This window comes from Stegostoma tigrinum, chromosome 32, assembly GCF_030684315.1.
Source record: "Stegostoma tigrinum isolate sSteTig4 chromosome 32, sSteTig4.hap1, whole genome shotgun sequence".
Classification (NCBI taxonomy): Eukaryota; Metazoa; Chordata; class Chondrichthyes; order Orectolobiformes; family Stegostomatidae; genus Stegostoma; species Stegostoma tigrinum.
The window spans coordinates 23,872,501-23,896,588 of record NC_081385.1 but is presented as its reverse complement, the minus strand read 5'-3'; the positions used below and the strand labels follow the sequence as shown (position 1 = coordinate 23,896,588).

The 24,088-nt window shown below is 39.7% G+C and overlaps 1 protein-coding gene across 7 annotated transcripts in view; it reads right to left on the bottom strand.

Annotated features, from left to right (window-relative positions):
* Window positions 1-5,853: 5,853 nt before the first annotated feature.
* Window positions 5,854-24,088, bottom strand: part of LOC125466825 (galactosylgalactosylxylosylprotein 3-beta-glucuronosyltransferase 1-like) — a 171,329-nt gene continuing 153,094 nt past the window's right edge. For all 7 annotated transcript variants that reach the window (XM_048561896.2, XM_048561897.2, XM_048561895.2 and 4 more), the window contains 2 exons: window positions 22,436-22,530; window positions 5,854-16,434 (listed from right to left, as the gene is read on the bottom strand). In XM_048561896.2, coding sequence (XP_048417853.1) covers window positions 22,444-22,530 — 87 coding nt within the window. In that variant the 3' untranslated portion in view covers window positions 5,854-16,434; window positions 22,436-22,443. The remainder of the gene's footprint in view (window positions 16,435-22,435; window positions 22,531-24,088) is intronic.

The following is a 24,088-nucleotide window of genomic DNA, read 5'->3' as shown; positions in this document are numbered from 1 at the left end:
TTATCTCTGTTAGTTGGTGGTTATAACTGAAACCTCTCATGGGCAAACAAACTTTAAATGACACACAACTTTCAGATCTATACAATTAAGATAGGGAAAACTAGAGGTCAAGAAATCAGGGGCAGAATTCAATGGGTTTAATAGTTACTATTTAGGAATCCAGAGCTATTCAATAACCAACTACTGCAACGGATGGGAGAAGCCAGAATATTTATTTTATTATTGATATTATTTCCTGGAATATGGCCATTGCTGGGAGCATCAACATGTATTGTGCATTTGAATTGTCCTGTCGAAACTGGGGGTGAGCTCCTGCCCTTGCTGTTACAGTTCACCTGTTGCAAGTGCTACCATAGTGCTGTTGGGTGGTAAGTTCCAAGTCACAATGATGTGAGGCTTGGAGGAGAATTTGCAGGAGGTATTTTTCCATGCATCTGCTGTCCTTGTCATTCTAGGCTGTATGGGTTTCACGTTTGAAAGTGCAGTCAAAGGAATCTTGGTGCTTTGTATTTTATATACTGCTGCAGCTGTGTTGGAGTGGGGGAGTTTTTTTCCCTTTGTTGCTGGCCAGGCAGCATCTATTGCCCATTCCTGATTGAGAGCAGTTAAGAGTCAACCACATTGCTTTGGATCTGGAGTCACTTATAGGCCAGACCAGGTAAGGATGGTGGTTTCCTTCCCTAAAGGGCATGAGTGAACCAGATGGGTTTTCCTCAACAATTGACACTGGATTTATGGTCATCATTAGACTCTTAATTCCAGATGTTTATCAAATTCAAATTCCACCATCTGCCGAGGCAGGATTCAAACCTGCATTCCCAGAACATGTGGGTCTCGGGGTTAATAGTCCAGTGATCAAACCATTAGGCCGTTCCTCAAATGTTCAACGCAATGCACAGGCTGCCACTTTTTTCATTCCGGCTGTGACCACTGGCTAGGCCAGCATTTATTGTCCAATCCTGATTGCGCTGGAAACAATAATTATAAACTATACAGACCGTAGGAACTGCCGATGCTGAAGAATCTGAGATAACAAGGTGTAGAGCTGGATGAACACAGCAGGCTTTCTGAAAAAGGGTCCAGACCTGAAACGTCAGCTTTCCTGCTCCTCTGCTGCTGGGCCTGCTGTGTTTATCCAACTCTACACCTTGTTATCTCAATAATTTATAAGCGGTCTTCTTGAATCTCTGCAATCTGTGGTGTAAGTATATTAATAATGCTGTTAAGAAAGGAAAATCCAGAATTTTGACACAGTGGCAGTTCAAAGATGGTGTGATTCCAAGTCCAGGATGATGTGTAGGTTGGAGGGGAATTGCCGGCTGATCTGTTCCTTTGTATCTAGTGCCCATGTCCTTCCAGGTGTTGGCACTTATGGATGTGGATAATGATGTAAAAGGAGAGTTGAGTTGCAGCAGTGTGTCTTATGGACAATGCATCTTATGGGCAGTACAGTCCTGCCACTGTGATGTAGAGGATGAACATTGAAAATGATAGATGATGTGGCAGTTATGAGCTGTTTTGTACTGAATGGTGTCAAACTCTGTTGGAATAGTACGCATTCAGGCAAGTGGAGAGTATTCTAACACGCCTTGTGTTGGTGGCTAGTCATCGAGTTGAGAAGAGGTGAGTTGTTTATCACCAAATTCCTAGCCTTTGACTTGCATTGTAGCCACAGTATTCCCTTCGCTGGCAGTGTTTAACGTCTGGTCTGTGATAACCCCTAGTGAATTGAGTTGGCTGAATTTGACATCCATGATGCTGAGGACCTCAGCAGGTCATCCACTTTGCACTCTGGCTAAAGATGGATGTAAATACTTGTGCTCCTGAGATGCTGCTTGGCCTGCTGTGTTCATCCAGCCTCACATTTTATTATCCTGTGAATACTTCAACCTTGTCTTTTGCACAGGCCTCCTAAGTTTTTCTGTCATTGAGGTGGGATTTATTTGAAAGGCCTTCCCTTCTGCTTTTATCCACCACCATTCATAATGGTATGTGGTAGTACTGAAGTGCTTGGAACTGGTCTAGTAGTTAGTTGTAGGATCACTTAGCTCTGTGCAAGGTTTGAATCAGTTTGTTTGTAAGTTTTCAATCATTTCTAAAAGCAAATGGGAACCACGTGTAGGGGCAAGTTGCACTATAAGTGCCAGCCTTGGATGAAATAACAGGGAAACCAGTAAATAATATAATATGTGCATTGTAATGTTTTATATAAAAGTTTTTAAATGTTTGCAACCCGCTGGAGTCAGTTTTACATTTCGCAGTGAAAAGACAGGCTCTCCTTCTACATACACAAAAGTAAACAATCATTTGATGTGATTTCATTGCCGTTACCCTGTCCTATGGTTTTAATTAATCATTGACCAAAGAATGGTCATTGGTTACTGCTTAGTGATCACCTGATGAGATTCTCAACGAAATAGGCCACGAACTTCTGAAAGGCTTTATGAGCAGGGCCTATTTCAACTGAGTTGCTTGGAGTTAGTTACTTGGAGACTCTGGATGTGAGTTTGCTCGCTGAGCTGGAAGGTTAGTTTTCAGACGTTTCGTCACCATTCTAGGTAACATCATCAGTGAGCCTCTGACGAAGCGCTGGTGTTATGTCCCGCTTTCTGTTTATCTGGTTAGGTTTCCTTGGGTTGGTGATGTCATTTCCTGTTCTTTTTCTCAGGGGATGGTAGATTGACTTGGAGCCAATGTGTTTGTTGATGGAATTCCAGTTGGAATGCCATGCTTCTAGGAATTCTCGTGCATGTCTCTGTTTGGCTTGTCCTAGGATGGAGGTGTTGTCCCAATCAAAGTGGTGTCCTTCCTTATCTGTATGTAAGGATACGAGTGATAGTGGGTCATGTCTTGTTCATAGCAATTAGACTGTTTATAGCAATTAGGAGCAATCAATTATATAATGGTTTTAAAAAGCACTATTAAGAGTGTACTTTATTGTATGTGGAGAGTACCAAATCCAAGGCTACATATTGAATGTTGGGTTATACTTGGGCATATGGGCTAACACAGTCCCAGCACAGTGTCAATCTTTCCTATTCTGATGAGGTGACCTTGATGTTCTCTCACTGAATGGAAGCATGTCCATTGATAGTGAAGATAGTTTGGATAACGGCTGCTGAAGGAAATTATTTTGTGGTAGTCTATAACAGTGTGTTTGGATATCCAGGCCCAGTGATTAGTTTATATTGAAGCAATCGGTTGCTGTGGAAGCTGTATCTCTGCAATTGGTTGAATCACCATTCAATGTGGTATGGCATCCTGCTATTGTAATCTGAGTGGCAATACACTTTCATTTTGTGATGCTATTCTGTCAGCAGCAGAGCTCAAAGCGTAGTGCATGCCATCTGTTCAGCTACAGTTCACATCATGGTCAATGAGTAACTTTTTTAATTGCATGAATGGAATGTAGATGAGTTTTCTGAAGTTGGGATAACTCTACATGGGTAGCTGCCAATAAACTGCTGCCTCAGTGATCCATTGATAGGTATCCTCCTGCTCTTGAATATTGCAACAGCAGATAGGAGCCTTGGTTTATCCAAAAGACTTCACCTTGTTTAATCTGACCACATTCTCATGGCAACTAAGTATGGGCAATAAATCCTGGCCAGCTAGTGATGCCAGTTCCCCATAAGAGTTCAAGTCAATAAGTTGAGTCAAAAACTGAGATTTTCAACAGGTGGATTATTCTGGATTCTTCAACATGTATAAAGAAACCAGTGAATATCTCAAAACAAGCCTGGCGATTAATACACAGGAAATCTGGTGTTAGCCCTTATACACAGACATATTGTAGAGATATACAGCACAGAAACAGACCTTTTGGTCCAACTAAACTAGCCCCCACCTGCACTTGGCTCATATCCCTCCAAATGTTTGTTATTCATGTACTTATCCAAGTTGTAACTATCTGCATCCACCATTTCCTCCAGAAGTTCATTCCATGCACAAACCTTACTCAAAAAAAAAATTACTCCTTGTGTCTTTTTCTTTAAATGTTTCTCCTCTGTTTCTCCTCTCACTCTAAAAATGTGTCCCCTAGTCTTAGAATTCCTCACTCTCTGGAAAAGACACCTATCATTTACCTCCTCTGTACCCTTTATGATTTTGTAAATCTCTGTAAGGTCACCCCTTAATCTCCTACACTCTATTGGACAAAAAAAAAATCACAGCTTGTCCTAACTGAAGCTGTACATTACTGGCAAAATCCTGGTAAATATCTTCTGAGCCCTGTCCAACTTAATAATATCCTTTCTATAACAGGGTGGCCAGAACTGGACACAGATTCCTGAAGAGGCCTCACCAATATCCTGTACAATTTCAACATGTCACCCCAACTCCTGTGCTCGAAGGTCTAAGCAATAAATGCAAGCTTGCTAAACGCTGCCTTAATCCCCCACATGTGACAAACTTCAAAAAGTTATGTACCTGAACTCTAAGGCCCAACTTTTAATTGAATAGGTCCTGCACTTGTTTGTTTTACCAAAATGCAATATTTTGCATTTATGCAAATTAAACTTCATCTGCTACTCTTCAGCCCGTTGATCCAATTGATCAAGATGTTCTTTGTCATCTTAGTGGCTTTCTTCACTGTCCACTATACCACCAATTTCAGTGTCACCTGCAAAATTACTAACCGTGCTTTCTACATTCTCATATAAATCATTCACATAAATGACAAACCAAAGTGAACCCAGCACCAATCCACCTTGCCTCTCCAGATGCATGTAAATCCTATCTTTCAGAATCACTTCCAACAATTTACCCATCATCAAAGCTAGGCTCGCAAGTCTGTAGTTCCTGGGCTGCTTCTTATACAAAGGCACAACATTAGCCACTCTCCAGTCACCTAGCACCTCATCTATAGTTCTAGACGATGCAGATATCTCAGTAAGGAGCTCCACAATTTCCTCCCTAACTTCCCACAACCTCCTGAAGTTGTAGTGGAGAAACTACCAGGAGACGCGGATAATTCTTCAGGAAGTTAAACTTTTGTTTGCAAACAAAAGCTGTGACAATCAGAAAATGGTTTCCCGATTGCCCCAGATCCTCGGGGCTCGTTATTTTTTATACCTTTTTGCTAACCTATTTTCTTCAAATTTTCAGCATGGCCAATGGTATTAATTGGTAAACAACTTATGTCACTACTCTTAGATCATTTCTATCTCACAACAGAGAGCCATTGCACCTGCACTTGAAGGTCAGTTAGAGCGGCGAGTACTCCTCTACTCTACTCCTCTAATTGTACCTTTGGTACAATTCATCCATGCTGACCAGATATCCTAAATTAATCTAGTCCCATTTCAATATTTGGCCCATATCCCTCAAAACCCTTCCTATTCATACACACAATCACATGCCTTGTAACTGTACCAGCCTCCACCACCTCCGGAGGCAGTCCATTCCAAATATGCACCACTTCATGCATGAAAAAGTTGGCTCCTTCTAAGTCTTCTCCCTCTTACCTTAAACATATGCTGTCCAGCTTTGGACTGCTTTGGGGAAAAGACCATGACTATTCACACTATCCATGCCCCTCATAATTTTATGGACTTCTATAAGGTCACCCCTCAGCCTCTGACGTAAGAAGGATAATACCCTAACCTATTTAGCCTCTCCCTGTAGCTCAAGCCCTCCAACCCTGGCAACAGTTTTGTAAAGCTTTTCTGAACCTTTCAAGTTTCACAACATCTTTCACTAGATCTGGTCAGAGAGATGTATCTGTCTTGACATTTTCTAAGACCTACAGTACTTCCTCTTGTGTCATGTGAACTGTTTTCAAAACATGTTCTAAGGGCAAAGCTGTAAACTACGTAAGGCTTGTGCATCAACCACAACAGACAACTAGACTTCAACATTTTTTTTATTTAGGATTCGCTCTTGCTAAAATGACATTGAGGGATTGTGTGCAATCAACAATACATTAACATGCAAAAATAAAAAGTGCAACTGTCACAAAGACTGAAAATGTTACGATCTATGTAGAAAGAAATCAAATACATTTATTGTACAGTGTGAAAGAAAAATCATTCCGATGTTAGGACAACCTTCTTAGGATTGTCTTTATGAGTTTAAGATTGTTGAGGAAAAGCAGATTTGGCAGGCTGAGTCAAACAAATCTGAATTATTTATCAGCAACAGTCTTGGAACTGTCACCAATGACAGTGATCAATTTCTGACTCAGGCATCTGAATGTAAAACTAAAGGTAAACCTGCACTGACTACTTACATCTTGATGTTACCAGGTTGTATTCTGGTCAATAGATTTTATTTTAATCCTGGTTTTTAATTCTGTGCATAATTTTTGTCCAGTCTATTGAATTTGCACCCTACTCTGCCACCTAGTGGTTTTGTAAAGCTGCAGTCTCTTCTTCATCCCTTGTGATAACGTCAAGTCTATTCGAGGTACAAAAAAAATTAAATACAGTAGTCAGTGATTTAGTAGCAAAGCCTTCAGCAAAAGTAAATTACCAACATTAAATTTAGACACGTCCACCAGATTTGAAATGTTTGATTTGCTTTTTTTTATTGCTATTTTAACCAGACCAGGCATTTTGTGAAGCCACTTTTGGAGTATTGTGTGCAGTTTTGGTCTCCTTGTCTAAGGAATGGTTTCATCTGACTTAAGTAGAATGTAACAAAGGTACACTAGACTGGTTCCCAGGATGGGGCGATTGTCCCACGAGGGGAGATTGAATGGACTCACCTTATATATTTCCTAGAGTTTAGAGGAATGAAAGTTGATCCAATTTAAACATTTAAAATTCTTAGGGTACTTGATAAAGCAGATGCTGAGAATCCCCTGGTTGGGGAATCTAGAAGAAAGGGGTCATTCTTTTTAGGGACTGGCTATTGAGGATGAAGATGACAATGTTCACACACCTCCAGTGTTGTGTATATTTGGAATTCTCTATCCGGCCAGCTGTTAATGGTGAGTGATTGAACACATTCAAGGCAGAAGTTAATAGAGATTGGGGTAATATGGACAATGGGGATAAAGTGAAAGATAGCACTGAGGTGGAAGATCAGCCATGATCTTGTTGCATTCTGGAGGAGGCTCCAAGTGCCGAAAAGCCTACTCCTCATATTTTGTATGTTCTTAATAATAGTACTGCAGAGCCTTGCTCTAGCTTTAAAGAAAAGAATCTGTAGAGTAAAATAATCAATTCAAATGGAACAATTTGAAGGTCTTGTCAAAAAAAAGGCTATAAAAGGATGCATTCAGAATAACTTTTTGACTGTAACAAGGTTTGGTTATTAATTTCAAGTACTCTAAGATATAAGGTGGGAATTTTGTTAATATCAGCCTAAATACTCAGAAAGGGGAAAATGAATGAATTACTGGAGAGTTCTTTTAATGCAGAAGCTTTATGGAGGAGGAACACTTGTTGCATGTGTCATTACCTCAAATTCACCAAGTTGCAACTGAGCGTCTTACTCTGGAACTCCAAAGCAAAATGTTATTGCATGAGTTATATTGCAAATATGAAATGGACATTAAAATTCACAAGAATATACTAAGTTCAGTTGGTTGAGAACTTTGTTGAAGGAGAAAGTGGATAATACAAAATCTGCATTTTAAGCTTTACATCTCAAGTAGGATTTTAAGAAAGCGACTAGAAAGTCCTCCCTGGATATGACAGTGGTAATTGTCATGTAATATATACCTTCTGGGGTTTGGACTGGTAACACAAATAAGCATACCTGTTTATTTGAGTATCTGAATACACTCTATTTGTGGTATTTCTCCTAAGAATTGCTTTCCTTTCACAGGTTGAGGGAGCTACTGTCCTTCCTCACTCTTGCACTCGCTCTTATTATCATCGTGCACAGAGTGCCAAAAACAGAGTGTTTGATTTGGTTTGAATTTTTTGCAGTGTAAGTGTCCAAAATGGCATTAAGAACCTTTTCTGGCTGTAATTGATGCAAGTATTCGAGTAATTTTAATGCCAGATCTGGTTTAGGGTCTGTAAATTGTGAATCCTGTTTCTAAATTGCCAGCTAGAAGGGGCAAGTTAGCACGATTTTTTTGAAATCGGTCTCAACTAATGGATTCGGGCATGCAATATCAGTCATCTGAACTGCTATTGAAGAAGAATGTTAATGCAACCTTGCACTTGTCCAAACTGTAAACAGAAATGCAACCATTGAGTGTTTTATGCAAAAAAGAATGGTATTTCTACTGTGTAGGAATTGACCTTTTGAATCATCAAACCGTAACCTTGTGAGCACTGAGGATAATTAAGCTGTGTGTTGTATACAATGTTTGGTGAATCACAATACCTTGTGTCATGTAATATGGGTGACCACAATAACTGGCTTCTGTTGCATGTATGAATTTAATCTGTCTACCTTGAATATTGTTGAGATTGAGCATCCTTAATATAACTCTTGTACAGACAGTAACTTATAAGCAGTGGGATTTGTCATGCACTTGTAACATTTTCTGCTTTTATATCAAATATGAGTTCTCTAGTATGTGAAGATATTAACACTATGTTAAATGGAGCATGTGTGACCTGCAGATCAATCTGTGGCCCGGTCTGTGAGAAAGTTCAGTACAGAACTGTTCAATAAAATGCGACTCTGGATAATTTTCAAACCCATTCTCTCCACATGCCACCTGGCATTTGTCCTGCCAGGGATTCTAAACAACCTACCCAATCTCAATGGGGACAGGAACTGTCAGGAATCTTGTAAGTGGCTTCAATTGAAATGACTCACTGACCTTTAAAAATAAAAACACAGAATATTAATCCAGCCTCACAACCCTCAAAACTCTGCTCCGGGGTATTCTGTCTGCACTTCTCTCACTGTCCCAAGTGTATTTGTGTCTATGGGTGCAGAGACAGGGAAGTGAGATCTAAGTAGAAAACTCTGATTCAAGAGTCAGAGATAGCACATCTCATGTATGCTATAAATTATGATTCTAACCCTTCTGTATTTAGCTATTTGCAAGGTGGTTGTCAACAACAGAATTGAAAGGGATGAGTTTCAACAGAGTAAATAATTTTTCTTTTTTATTATGTTCTTGTTCAGTTGGGAGTCTACTAGACACATCACTCAAATATGGAGAAAAAATCTTCTGGCATGTGGATCCATATCAACTTTCATTGCTTTTCTATTTGTTTGCCCTCTCCTATCATATCCTATAATCACAAGCAAATAACTGTTTACTTTGACAATGAAGATATCTACAGCATTTTAATCAGATTTTCTCACAGTTTTCTTTCATTTCAATATTAAAACCAGTTCTGTGAATCTCTCCTCATAAATTCAAGCTCAATGTTCCTGGAATCAGCTCCTTTCTAAACTTTTGCCATCTTCGTCCATTCATAGGTGGAGCATCCAGAACTGCACACAGCATTCAAAGTGTAAATCTTGCCAATGCTTTGCAGAGTTAAGGTGACTTTTTTCAATTAATAATCAAATCTTGTCCAGCCATTAGTATTCAATTAGTCTTGTTGGTAACAAGAACAGAGCACTGGCACTGAATTCTGTGTAGTCACTCTTTTTCAATTTTGCTACTGGATACAATTTATTAATTATTAAGATTTTGTTCTAACCTGCTTTCATTTGTAACATAACCAGGTCTGATCTTGATAGTGAAAGGTTAATAGGAAATACCAGGCCACTTGCACAATTACATTGAGTCATTCTGAACTACGCAACTGAAGAGTCTTCATTGAGTAAGGGTGATTGGCAAACTGACATCAATGTTATTCAGAGCATCTAACCAAACCTCAATGTCACTGGTGCTAATGTGTGCACAATTACTGGGTCACTTTTGTTTCTGGTGAAAGTAACAGTACCTTTGCTGTTAATACATTAAAAATACAGTGCAACTATTTTGGTGTCTTTGATAAGACAATCAACTTTTTACCAAGAAAACAACCACATACTAGAAGGCTGATTTTAAATATATACTGCTATGGAAGTTTTGGAAATTAAGCAGATTCACTTAATTCAAAAACATTTCAGACAGACACAGAAATGAAACCATTAATGTGTTTCCACATTCTTCCTCTGGATATCTTCTATAACTTAAAGAGTTATTGAGAGCTACAGAATAGTACTGAACCTTTTGGAGAACGATTGTCCAGTCACGTCTTCTTATGTGCTGTGGATTACTTCAGGCCCTTTTTTTGTCGGTGTATTGAAACAATGTAGAAGAGTAGCTGATTGTTGGCTTTGGTACATGTCTTAATTATACTTGCTTCACTTTCTCTGGAATTTGTCTATACAATGGCATAACATGTTTTGTAACTTAATCACATCTGTCCTCATCACAGAGGCTGCATATATATTCCAGTATGTATGAATCACAGGATGACATATGGTATTAATCAAGAATATTTTCTTCCTTAAACAAAAGAAGGATTTCATTGAACCATTTTCTTAAATTATAAATAGAAATAAATTAAACAGCAGATGTTAGCAAATAGTAGTATGTTTTATAACTTTAGTTAATTCTAAGCATTGTAAAACAAGAATAAATTGATCAGTTATACTAAGAGAATAAAAGAAAAGAATTGTAATTCGTCAAGTGCGAGGATTATGTTCAGTAAAATTGTGCTTCACATTTTCAAATTTAATGCCACAGTATTATCTGTAGCATGTTCTGTCTGTCCAGACACTGCTCTAACTCTCCATGAGGCATGTAAACATCAGTTATTGTAATGTCATCCTGAGGCTCTATCCACATACAGATTTCATTTAGGACACAAAATGCTTGCTTGTCTTAATTACTTGCACAATTCAAAGATCATTTAGTCCAATGTATTTAATTTCCTATCACACACAGCACCTTTCAGTCCATGTAATAGACCTGCATGCTGTATAATTGTTCCTCAGAATGATACACATAATTAGGAATTATTTGGCACAAGTAATAAGTTGCTGGCCAAGAATGGCTCTACCTTGATGAGTGGATGTGAGAAACTAATTTAGGACATCTTTCTTGAAAGGTTATTTGCTGTCGGTGGTTTGTTCGTCTTCTTTATATTGTATCCCATAAAGAATTTTTTTGAGACATAGTGTTTAGAGTGAAATTCAACCAATCTTTATAACATATAGTTGCACTGGATATAACAATGGATACTACAATATTTAGAAGAAAACTTGTAATATGGATATTGCTGCCAGGATAGGTATTCGTTATTCACCTCTTGTTGCCATGAAAAGATCATGGTAAGCCAACTGTTTGGATTACTTGGAAGGCAGTAGAAGATGGTAAAGCATGAATCACATTATTGTAGGAATGGAATCACACTCAGGTCAGACTAGGTGAGGATGGATTCATAATAGGATAAGCCAATCCTCATTTGAGATATTATAGCTCATTCATTCTCCCAATGGTCAAAATAGTACAATCAATCTCTTCTGAATTGAATCTCTTAATCTGAATTACCTCTTCCACAGATACCTTTTCTCCCTTAAATATTTCCGTCTGATTTTCTGCCAATATTTTTGCATCCTGAAAAGATGATCTCCTGCTGAGATACAGTTTCAAAGTCATCAATTCTTTGCTGCCTTAACCAAATGTTGGTTGCCCATCATGTGGACTCGATTCAAAGAGCAACTCTGTTATCAATGAGTTCCAACCAGATCGCTAGATACAGAATAGGAATACTGGTTGAATTTTGTTTTTCCTTTTGGTAGGAGGCCTGAAGTCAATTGTAATACTGATATTGCTACTCTGACAAAGATTAAATGACACATGGTGACTCAAACCATCATCTTTCCTGGTCAACACGGCTTAAAGTCACAGCATTTATTGATTGACTCATCAGCCAGTGGAGGCAGGAGGGGAAGCAATTTTACCAATTTCCATTTTCCTGGGAATATAAACTTTGTGGTAATGTAATGTATTTCTGTTCACAGGAAAGTTTATTTTCTCCAATTTAGTGCAAGCCTTATGAAAAAGCCATGTTGTAAAAAGATTAAAGGAGCAGTGAAGAAATTCTGAAACAGAGAGATGGCAGCAAATACTCCATAAAGGATTATTTTTCCACAAAGACTTTACCTCAAATCCATCATTGCTTAAGGGTCTAAATGTAAACTGCTGAACCTTGATAAGATCTATTTCATACAACAAGATGATAATCAAGTACAGTATAAATCTGCCCTGTATAATGAATATTGATTATGACTGTTTACATAATCCATATAGCCTATTTATTGTAGAACTGCCAGTAATGACACAAAAAAGGCTTTGCTGTAGCTGATCTTGGAAAGGTACAGTTGCTTAGCTGAGAATCTAGAATTTACAAGATTGTAGTAAAACAATCTGAGATTCAAGGATTTGTTGTGCCCTTCCTTATTGTTTATTATTTTGATTGAGTGGACTGAGATTCCTTGTTTTCTTTCAGGAAAATAATCTTTGAACTTGGAAATGGGCTATCATAGACGTATCTCTGAAGCATTAGTTATGATGAAGTATGTTTATACATTACTGCCCTTATAGATATGCCTTTGGGCAGTACAGTTCAAATAAGTTATGTTCAACTAATATGTTAAAGTGCTCTGTTTTAACACAACAATATGATGAGGAAGAAGATTCTTTATGAATGGAGTTCTGCAGACTGGAAAAGAAGGTTTAAATGTGAGTAAATAGCCTATACTGACATAAATTGCAATGCATGACCACAATCCAGTGCAACCTTAGATTCAAGTCTGACCAGAGATTTTGCACTGAAACTGGAAGTTTGACTAACACAGGTTAGACAACACACAAATTTTGCAACAGTAGAGGAAAGGACTGGTTTGTCATGATAGTGAAACAGATTGTTTTCTAACGCTAATTCTCAGTTTGCATCCTGGCCTGCCAAGAATTTAGTTTGGAACTAACTGTGGATGATGAATATGATCTGGTAATGATTGAAATCAATGGTATGAAAGCTATTAATTTACTTCTCACAGGCCCTATCATCAGGTAAGGTTCCATTTACACAGCATGATATTGAAATTATCTCTTAAATACGCTTTACAACTGTCCATTAAAAAGAAGAACTTGAAGAAACATTTTGACGTACAGCTCCCGATCACATTCCATAAGAACATAGGAAATAGGAGCAGGAGTATGTCACTTAGCCCTTTGAATCTACTCAACTAATTAACAAAATTGTGGCTGGTCTCATGATCATAGAATCCCTACAGTGTGGAAACAGCCCTTTGGCCCAACAAGTCCACACTGACACTCAGAGCATCCCACCCAGACCCATGCACCTATAACCCACCTAATCTACACATCCCCAAACACTATGGGCAATTTAGCATGGCTAATCTACCTAACTTGTACATCTGTGGACTGTGGGAGGAAACCCACGCAAATTCAGGGGCTCATGGAGAACGTGCAAACTCCACACGGTCGCCCATAGCTGGAATTGAACCCAGGTCCCTGGTGCTATGAAGCAACAATGCTAACCACTGAGCCACCGTGCCACCTCAAATCTTCTATTCAATATCATTTCTCTGCACTAACCCCACTATCCCCATGCCCCCATTTTTTAGATCTAGAAAACCATCAAATTATCTTGAATATACTCAATGGCTGAACCTCCATAGCCACATGGAATAAAGAATTCCAAAGCTTCATGAACTTCTAATTGAAGTACTTCCTTCTAATTTCAATGATAAGTGGCCTACCTTTCATTCTGAGATTCTGTCCCCTGATTCCAGACCACCCTAGACATGGTAAACGTCTTTAGAACTATCTCCGGATTCTGAAGCACAGTCATTGTTCCATAGATCACCAGTGCACTCATTTTGCAAACAACAAGAAGAAATGAAATGCATAACATGGTAATGACACCATAACATTGTTAACATCCATCTGAGTCCCTTCACCAGGAAGCTGAGATACTGGATGAAAACCTCACCAAAACCCAAAATCTTCAACAGTGCAAAACTCCTTCAATATTGCAATGAAGAGTCCACCAATCTTAAGTGCTTTGCTCCAGAGGCAGAGTTTCAACTTACCAGATTCAAGCTCACAATCAAGAGTGCTAATAACTAAGCCAAGCTGACATTACAAGATGTCTTTGGCTTCTGTGTGCTGAAAATAATTCGTAAACACTTGGCTATGTGATTTGAAACATTTTTGCATCTGAACTGACTCATTCTGCTTTTTTTATACTTAATCTTTCTCACATTGATACTAAGAACATTCCACCTGGACACTGGCTTCATGCAGAGAAGCTGCAAAATTTTTTTGAAGATGTACTTATTGAGGAATTTTGCTTATATTGCTTTCAGTTGGACTCATCATGTCAGTACCCTAGGATTACTGAAACTGGATGAATTTCAGAATGAACGGGAGAGCCCTCTTAATTCATGGTCACATAAGCAAACCATATGCAATTAATAAATCATGATGGGATCATCATAAATTCACGCTGTACATAATTGTTAAAAAATTGCCACCCTCTTTATGATATGGGGCAAACAAATTTAACACATGAGCTAACATATTTATTACTAATTATCAATTTAGAGTCCAGTATCTGAATAGCCTTATTTCATCATGTGACCAGAATTCTTTATTTCATTCAGAATTCATTTTGCGATCTCCATGGGTCTCAAATTAAATATTCACAAAAGTATTTGAAGCAAATAAATTTGCACTGCTTTTATCCTTGGAGCCATTTGCTGCGCTCCTTACAGGGCATTTTTTTGTACGGTTCCATTCACCAATATTGAATAAACAAAGGTACAAAAAACTGCTGCTGCACAATATTAAAGATTCTGAGGTGCCCTTGGTGAACTTTCTGATCTATGTTTTTCTGAGCTAGTCCTGCTGAGCGAGGCAATATTACTAAATGGCAGGCCAACTAACAGTTGTAATGACATTGTCACTTCAAAAGTACACTGAATGCGATGCTGTCTATGCGGGGTACTAGGAAGGAAAGGGACTCAACTTTGAAACAAACATTACAAAATGTTAAGGAATTTGAGCTCATGAATATGAAGGAACCAATGTTGGCTGAATAAAATACTTCAATATGAATATCCTGAACTGAAGATCAAGTATGTCACAAGTCAGGGACAGGTGTGAACTATCTACCAAAATCAGAAACCCGAGATAAGAGCATTTGCTGCGCTATCTAGCAGGTAGTCAGTGTCTAAGAGAATTTAAAGAGTTAATACTGTGGATGGGACTCTTCATGAGATCTGGATCAGTTCCAAAACTGTATCATACTTCAAGTTTCTCTTCCTGCTTAAGATCACATTGCTACTTCCAGCTTTTTCTCATCATTTATTTTTAATCATGGCTTAGATGTATTCTGAGTCCCGCTCTGTTCAATAAATATGCAGTATCCTTAAATTAGGATCCTATTGCACTGTGCAGGATGACCTTTGCAGTTCCTATCAACAATCTTTCCTTGTGTGCAACAGGTACAATCTAATTAACCCTTAATCTTCTGAATTGTTAGCTTGCGTACTTAAACCTGTGTCTTCCATAATTCTCTATCACTCACAAATGGTGGTAAAATGATGTCATCCAACAATACTTAGGTCCACTTAATTAATATGTAGCATTACTACCTGTCTACATTTATCACATCCAGTAATTATGACCTTTGTCAATAATACCTTTGTTGCATTCCTTGTGAATGTAGATGACTTAGTTGGGCTGAAAAAAAATTCATTTGTCAACTACCTTTTTACTAATCTGGTCCAGTCAGTTAAACTGTTATGGTACCTCTCATACTGCGATAACCTTCCAACTATGAACATGTATTATTTGAACCAAGCTTCAGCTGTACTACCTGATGAAAGAGCCCTTGTGAAAAGGATGAACACTACAAATTGACCCAGTGTTACACACTTTGTGATAAATTCGAGTCAATATCCATGTGACTAAATGAAGGTGGAATACATTATGCGTACTTTTAAAGACTAACCAAATAGGTGCAGGCTCAAGAGGTATGTAAACCCAAGCATTCCATTCCTTATATCTTTTCAGGAAAATGGTGGAAAAGGTTCACGCAGCACCTCACAATTACGGCCCAATCCTCTTCACTGCTTCTCCATATCTTTTGTAGGAAGCTTTCTAAGGCCAGTATTTATTTCTGGTTTGGTATTCACACTGAGTGCATGCATCTTCCTTTTCCCATGCAACAGAATGCATTGCAATGGATCCGCATTACTCACACATACAAAGGAACCTATCCTTATCATAAATCACAAAACCTTGTTAAATGATGTCACAGAACACATTCTCTAACTATAGTAGTTCGTTTGTTAGGATTCTCTTCTGTGCTTTGTCCATTTAATTATTTGGTGACATGACCTGTTCCTTGTCCTGTCACATAAGTACGCAATCTACATTGTTGCTTTTCTGAAAAGTAAAATCACTACCATCTTGTCCATTTGTATGTGTGGTACGAGTTTGGAGCAATCAACTTGTAGCCAGGTTTCAGGTCTATTTTTCTGCAAGAAAGAAAAAGTCAGAGAAGCTGAAAGCAAATGCTTATGAACTTGCTTCAAACCTTAATTAATATGTTGAATTAAAAGTTACTTCTCATCAAGTAAATCTTGTCATAATTATATGAAATTTGCATAAGCAATGTTAAACTTTAATCATATGAATTAATACCTGAGGCTTTCATTGAAATGGTTTTAAGAAGAAACCAAAAACATTGGCTTAAAATGGTTATAGACATCACCTGGCCACTCAAAGGGCTAAGTTTCAGGAAGCCATCGTGGATTAGACACGAGACAGCCAAACTGGGATTAATAATTTATTTAAAGGCAATGAATTCAGCCAACAAGACTCCCTGTGGAGAGCCAGAAAGGCCTTTATCTCTATCCCATGTTACATCTTAAATACAATGCTCATGTTGGTGATGAAACCTCACTTCTAACCGAGAAAGCCGAAAAACATAACTTCTGAACAGAGGAAATACATAAACAAAATTCTACTTAAAGAACCGACCTTTGTCAGACGTTCCTAAGGGTGCAGCACTAAAAACAGATGGCTCTCCCCCTGCTTCTCAAGAAGAAAAAAAAAGTGCCCAGTGGCAATGCTAATTGAAAAGCAACACCAGAGCACCAAAAACACAAAGGATAAATGCAAGGCTTAGTATTGCTTTTGGCCCCAGAAATTTATGAACCATTCATGGTCTCAAATTAAGCCCTTACACCTCAAGGACAGAGAAAAGTTCGCCAATTCTATATTATTTTATCTTACTTTAATACTGAACTTGTGTACCTGTGTGCATGAGCGAGAGTGATTGCCAAATGTTGTCACATTTTTAATTTCTTTCAGGTTATCTGGTAATTGAGCTCAAGAAAACCTTGTATTTGGATCATCATTGCTACAGTAAAAATGAGATAACTATACTTTTACTGGAGAAAGATATACTGGAGTAAGGTACATAAGGGTGCTCAGGGGAACTTAAACTTGTCTTATGGCCAATCATGTCATTGATTTACCTTTCTTTATCTGGTGTAATAAAATAACTGAGCAAAAATGTTCATTTCTGAAGCAGATTTAAATATATCACAGAAATAGAGAGCTTTTGGAAGATGACAACAAAAATTAATCTAGTTTCATGCATCCTATCCTCAGAGTCCCACTCTCCCATCAACCCTGTTCTCGCTGACACATACTTCTTTCGGTGTATCAAATTTAAAGCATTTTAATGTCACTTTATGGGCTTGTTTCACCGGTATCCACACGCTTTAGCTATATATTCCACTTCCCTGTACTTATTTCATCCGTAAACTGGAAAGTTCCAAATCTCTGGAATCACCTTGCTAACTATGGCTGCGGTGGTTTCATTTTACAAGCTTTTCCAAATTCAATTCTTCAACTGTGGCTTTGGTCAGCTGACTCAATGTCATCCTTCTTCATTGGCAGCTTGCTCTTTCTGCTATAAATACTCCTTAATTACATGTGATTGTCCTTTGTATTTCCATCACAACTTCTAGTCATTTCAGATCTCTCTGTGAAGAGTCTTTTCATTTTCCCTCCAACTCTTCTGTAAATTATTTTAAATTATAACCTCTAGGCTTGCTGAACCACGTTTCTAAGGTTATAAGAATTAAGAGCAGGCAAGTGCCATATGGATCCTCAAGTCTGCTTCAATGACGTTAAATTAATCTGACTTCCACTTTCTTGCCTGCTCCATAATCCTTAGCCCATTGTAAATCAAAAATCTGTCTAATTTAACCGTAAATAAATTCAATAAGCCAGTCTCCGCTGCTCTGTAGGATAAAAAATCCCAAATAATAATGACCCTCTGAAAGAAGAAATTCTTTCTTCATCTCTGTCAAATGGAACATCGCCCATTCTTAAACTGCTCACCTCAGTTCTAGATTGCCCCACAAGGGCAACATCCTTTTTACATCAACCTTGTCAATTTACCTCAGAATTAAATATTTTTCACTAAAATTACCTTTAGAACCTTTAAAATTATCTTATTCATTTAGCTGCAAAATGTGCTGCATGACCCACTCAGCTTTTTCCTTAGAAGACAACTCCTTTGTTGCAAGAATCCGCTGAGGGAACCTTCTTGGAATTGCCTCCACTTTAAGTCTATCTCTCCTTAAATATAGAAATAAAAACTGGATGCTGTATTTCAGGTGTGTTCTCATCAATATCCTTTACAGCCGTAGCAAGATGTCCTTACTTTTGTACCCTAATTTCCTTGCAATAAAGGCTGACATTGTATTTGTTCTCCTAATTACTTGCTGTACTGGCATGTTAACATTTTCTGATTCCTGTGCAAATACATTCAGATCCCTTGTGTGCTACAGAATTCTGCAGTCTCTTTCCTTTTAAATAAGATCCTGCTTGTCTATTCTCCTTCCCAAGGTTGACAAATCTTTTTTTTCATTTGGTAATCCATTTATCAATTTTTTGCCTGTTTATTTGCTCTACCTACACCCTTTTGGCGACATATTCTCTTTCCTACGTGCTTTCCTACCTGAAACAGAGGACACGAGAGAAACTCAGCAGATCTTAACAGTATTTATGCAAAGAAACACTTCTTTGGATTTCCAGCATCTATTGACTTTATTTAGGTGTTTAATTCACTGCCACTACTCTTCCAGGTATGTCCATCTTGAAGAATTTCTAGTTTTCTCTCTGACAGAATTTCTGTTTTAATCCGTCAGCTTGTCCACCTTCTTAAATTTCAATCTCCCTCCAGTTCTAAAGAAGAGTTATAAAGGTCTCAAACTATTAACTCTGTTCTCTCTCCATAGGTGCTGCCCAACCACTGAACTTTAACAGCACTTTCAGTTTTTATTTCAGCATTTGCTGTATTTTTCTTTTATTGTTTTCTTATTTCTGTATTGTCAAGAAGTTTATAAATGAGCAATTAGTTTATTTGTCGTTTTCCGCCACCTCCACACTTACTTCTTCAACTGTGAGCCTAATCCTCTCTCCATTGATCCCTTCTCCCACCTCCAACACACCCCCTCCTCCTGGACACCACCCCAGACCTCCTACCCTCCCTTGACCTCTTCATCTCCAACTGCTGCCAAGGCAATGATCGCCTCAACCTCTCCACCCCTCTCACCCACTCCAACCTCTCCCCTGCAGAACATGCAGCCCTCCACTCCCGCCCCAACCTCATCATAAAACCCGTGGACAAGGTGTGGGGGGGGCAGTTGTAGCATGGTGCACTGGCCTCTACATCGCTGAGGCCAGGCACCATCTCTCCGACACGTTCTCCTACCGCTCCCTTGATCATAACCCCATCCCCGACCACAAAACCATCATCTCCCAAACCATCCACAACCTCATCACCTCAGGTGACCTCCCACCCACAGCCTCCAACCTCATCGTTCCCCAACCCCGCACCACCCGCTTCTATCTCTTTCCCAAAATCCACAAACCTGCCAGCCCTGGTCAACCCCTTGTCTCCACTTGCTCCTGCCCGACCCGAACTTATCTCCACCTATCTGGAATCCATTTTCTCCCGTTGGTCCAGGAACTCCCTACCTACATCTGCGACACTGTCCATGCCCTCCGCCTCCTCCAGAACTTCCAATTAGATTAGATTTCCTGCAGTGTGGAAACAGGCCCTTCAGCCCAACAAGTCCACAATGCCCCTTGAGGATCCCACCCAGACCCATCCCCCTATAACCCACACACCCCTGAACACTACAGGCAATTTTAGCATGGCCAATCCACCTAACCTGCACATCTTTGGATTGTGGGAGGAAACCGGAGCACCCGGAGGAAACCCACGCAGACACGGGGAGAATGTGCAAACTCCACACAGACGTTTGCCCAAGACAGGAATTGAACCCGGGTCCTTGGCACTGTGAGGCTGCAGTGCTAACCACTGAGCCACCGTGTCGCCCCAATTCTTTGGTCCCCAACACCTCATCTTTACCATGGACATCCAATCCCTATACACCTGCATTCCCCATACAGATGGCCTAAAGGCCCTCACTTCTTCCTGTCCCACAGGCCCGACCAGTCCCCCTCCACTGACACCCTCATCCACTAAGCCAAACTCGTCCTTACCCTCAACAACTTCTCCTTCAATTCCTCCCACTTCCTACAAACAAAGGGGGTGGCCATGGGCACCCGCATTGGCCCAAGCTATGCCTGCCTGTTTATAGGTTACGTGGAACAATCCCTCTTCCGTAGCTACACTGGCCCTCAACGCCACCTCTTTCTCCGTTACATTGATGACTGTATCGGTGCCACCTCGTGCTCCCACGAGGAGCTCAAACAGTTCATCCACTTCACCAACACCTTCCACCCCAACCTTAAGTTCAGTTGGACCATCTCTGATACGTGTCTTTCCTTCCTGGGTCTCTCTGTTTCCATCTCTGGCAACCACCTAGAAACTAATATCCATTTCAAGCCCACCGACTCCCACAGCTACCTAGAATACACCTCCTCCCACCCACCTTGCTGCAAAAATGTCATCCCCTATTCCCAATTCCTTCACCTTCTCCGCATTTGCTCCTAGGATGAGGCATTCCACTCCCGTACATCTCATTTGTCCTCATTTTTCAAGGACTGCAACATCCCCCCTTAGTGGTCAAGAAAGCTCTCGGCCGTGTCTCCTGCATTTCCTGCAATTCATGCCTCACTCCCTCTCCCCGCAAAAACAACCAAAACAGAATTTCCCTCATCCTCAGGTACCACCCCACCAACCTCCGAATCCAACGCATCATCCTCCAACACTTCCGCCATCTACAATCCAGCCACACCATTATCTGCTTTCTGGAGGGACCACTCTCTCTGTGACTCCCTTGTCCACTCCACACTCCCCTCCAGCCTCACCACACCTGGCACTTTTCCCTGCAACCTCAGGAAGTGCTACATCTGCCCCTACACCTCCCCCCTCACCCCATCCCAGGTCCTAAGAAGACTTTCCATATCAAGCAGATGTTCAACTGCACATCTGCTAAAGTGGTATACTGCATCTGCTGTTCCCATTGTGGCCTCCTCTACATCAGGGAAACCAAGCGGAAGCTTGGGGTCTGCTTTGCAGAACACCTACGCTTGGTTTGCACTCAATAACTGCATCTCCCAGTTGCAAAGCATTTCAACTCCTCCTCCCATTCCTCAGACAACATGTCCATCCTGGGCCTCCTGCAGTGCCACAACGATGCCACCCGAAGGTTGCAGGAACAGCATCTCATATTCCACTTGGGAACCCTGCAACCCAATGATATTAATGGGGACTTCACAACTTTCAAAACCTCCCCTCCCCATACTCCATCCCAAAACCAGCCGAGCTCATCCCCGCTTCCCTAACCTGTTCTTCCTCCCACCTATCCCCTCCTCCCACCTCAAGCCCCACCCCTATCTCTGACCTCCTAACTTCATCCCGCCCCCTTGACCTGTCCATCCTCCTTGGACTGACCTATCTCCTCCCTAACTATCCCCCTACATTCACCTTTACTGACTCCATCCCCATCTCTTTGACCTGTCTGTCTCCTCTCCACCTATCCTCTCCTCTATCCATCTTCTATCCACCTCCCCCTCTCTCCCTATTTACTTCAGAACCTCTTTCCCCTCCCCCATTTCTGAAGAAGGGTCTAGGCCCGAAATGTCAGCCTTCCTGCTCCTCTGATGCTGCTTGGCCTGCTGTATTCATCCAGCTCCACACCTTGTTACCTTAGTTTATTTGTAATTGTTTTAGCCATCTCTACTCAAAAGAGAATAATATCCGATTCTCCAATCTCTCCATGCCATTGAATTTCTACATCTCTGGCATCATCCTGGTAAAGCAGTTCCTGGCTTTGTCATCCTTTGTAAAGTGTGGTACCTACAATTACCCACAATTCTCCAGCTGAGAGCTAAGCAGTGAATTTAAAGGTAAGGCATTACTGGCTTCCTTGTTCATGTATTCACTGTGCCATTTACTATTGTACTTTTATTTTTTCATTTGATTTACCAATTTGCTTTTCATCCTTCAAAGATTTGTAAATTTGCACTTTTTTGTATATTTACCTGTGCATTTATATTTCCACGTTTAAATCTGTGAAGCCTTTTTTGCCTTCATTCACCAGCACAGGTTTCTCAGTTCGTGTGTGCCAAACTAGTATCTATATGGAAAGAAAAATGGAGGTAAGAACACAACAGCTTCCATCATAATGCAAAACCCTAAAGGAAATCCTGCACTGAAACAGAGTTTGATCACTGCTCCTTCAAAGTTGTGCAGAAGTGTTGAAGTGTGCCAATAGTATGGGTTACAAAAACTGAGTTGTATATTTTCTCTTTGATACATTGCGCAAATTTCTGGGCATGAGGGTTCCATTGAAAATGTAGCTTCATTTATCTTCTAAAAAAGCAAAGGCAAGAGAGTCATTATATCATACAAACCATTGTGTCTGTGACAGCTCTTTGAGAGAGCTTTCCAATTAGTCTCATTTGTCTACTCTTTTCCCTTAGCCTTGACAATTTCTCCTTCGCAAGTGTGAATCCAATTCCCTTTTGGAAGTTATCATTCCAGATGTTTCCACAATGCCTTCAGGCAATGGATTCTAGATCATAATAACCCTCTGCATAATTTATCTTTTGCCTCAAACTTCCCAATTACCAATTACCTTCTATCTGTATCCTTTGGTTAACAAACTTATGATGTGTTAATAAGTGGTTTGTGGAATGATTTGACATTATGAGGCTCCCTGAGTTATTTAGTGAGATCAAATAAGGCAAGTTGTCTTCCATGTGTTAATGGTTTTCTTACAACGACTTGCTATGCTAATATGATGTGCTGTACAGTGATAGGCTATGGGTTCTAGTAATTGACTGAACTCTCAAAGGAGGTATCATGCACAGGCCAACCTTTCCCTCTATGCTTCTGAAGGATAGATATTCCAAATCTAGAAATCTTGTGATCTACAAGCATATGCTCACAAAAGACAACATGTGAAACCCACTGGAGATCATCAACCTCTCTTCTGTGGGAAAATTCCACTTTTGTTTTGATTCCAGCAATTTCTGTAATCTAACAAAGAAATAACTTAATTTTTGTTGTAAAACTATATGCAGCACAATTTACCAGCTCTTAGGCTTTGCTACCAAAAAAAACTTGTAGCTCTGTCGTCAATAGTCTAATTCAAATGATTATTAAAGGTTTGTGTCCAACATAAATATTCAATGTAAAGATTAAGCTACCCTGTCTTTAAAACAAGATTTTCAGCTGAGGCAATCGTATAGCAGTATTTTGAAGATAACCATGGGTGTTATCCTTAGTGCCTTGGCTATTATTTATCTCTCAACTAACCTCAGTGAAACAGATTATCTGGGCATTGTCACAACCCTTTTTGTGTGTGTTTGCTATGCACAAATTAATGGCTTTTGTTCATCCTTTCTATCACTTAAAGTCACTGCTACACATCTTTCAGTTGAATGGACTGTCAATGGTGTCTCAGGCTATTTCAGGGTGTAGTGGATTTGTTCTGGCAGGACTGTTCTAGCCTGAACAAAACAGAATGTGGAAGAAAAGTAAATTACTAAAATTATACGATCACAGGAAATGTGTGTGACATCAAGTTACAGCATCAACTTGTGAAAGAAGAAAAGGTTGAAAATACACACAAAAATTCACTGAAATCTGTAACAATCTGCGAGATAATGTTTAGAAGAAAATCTAAACTT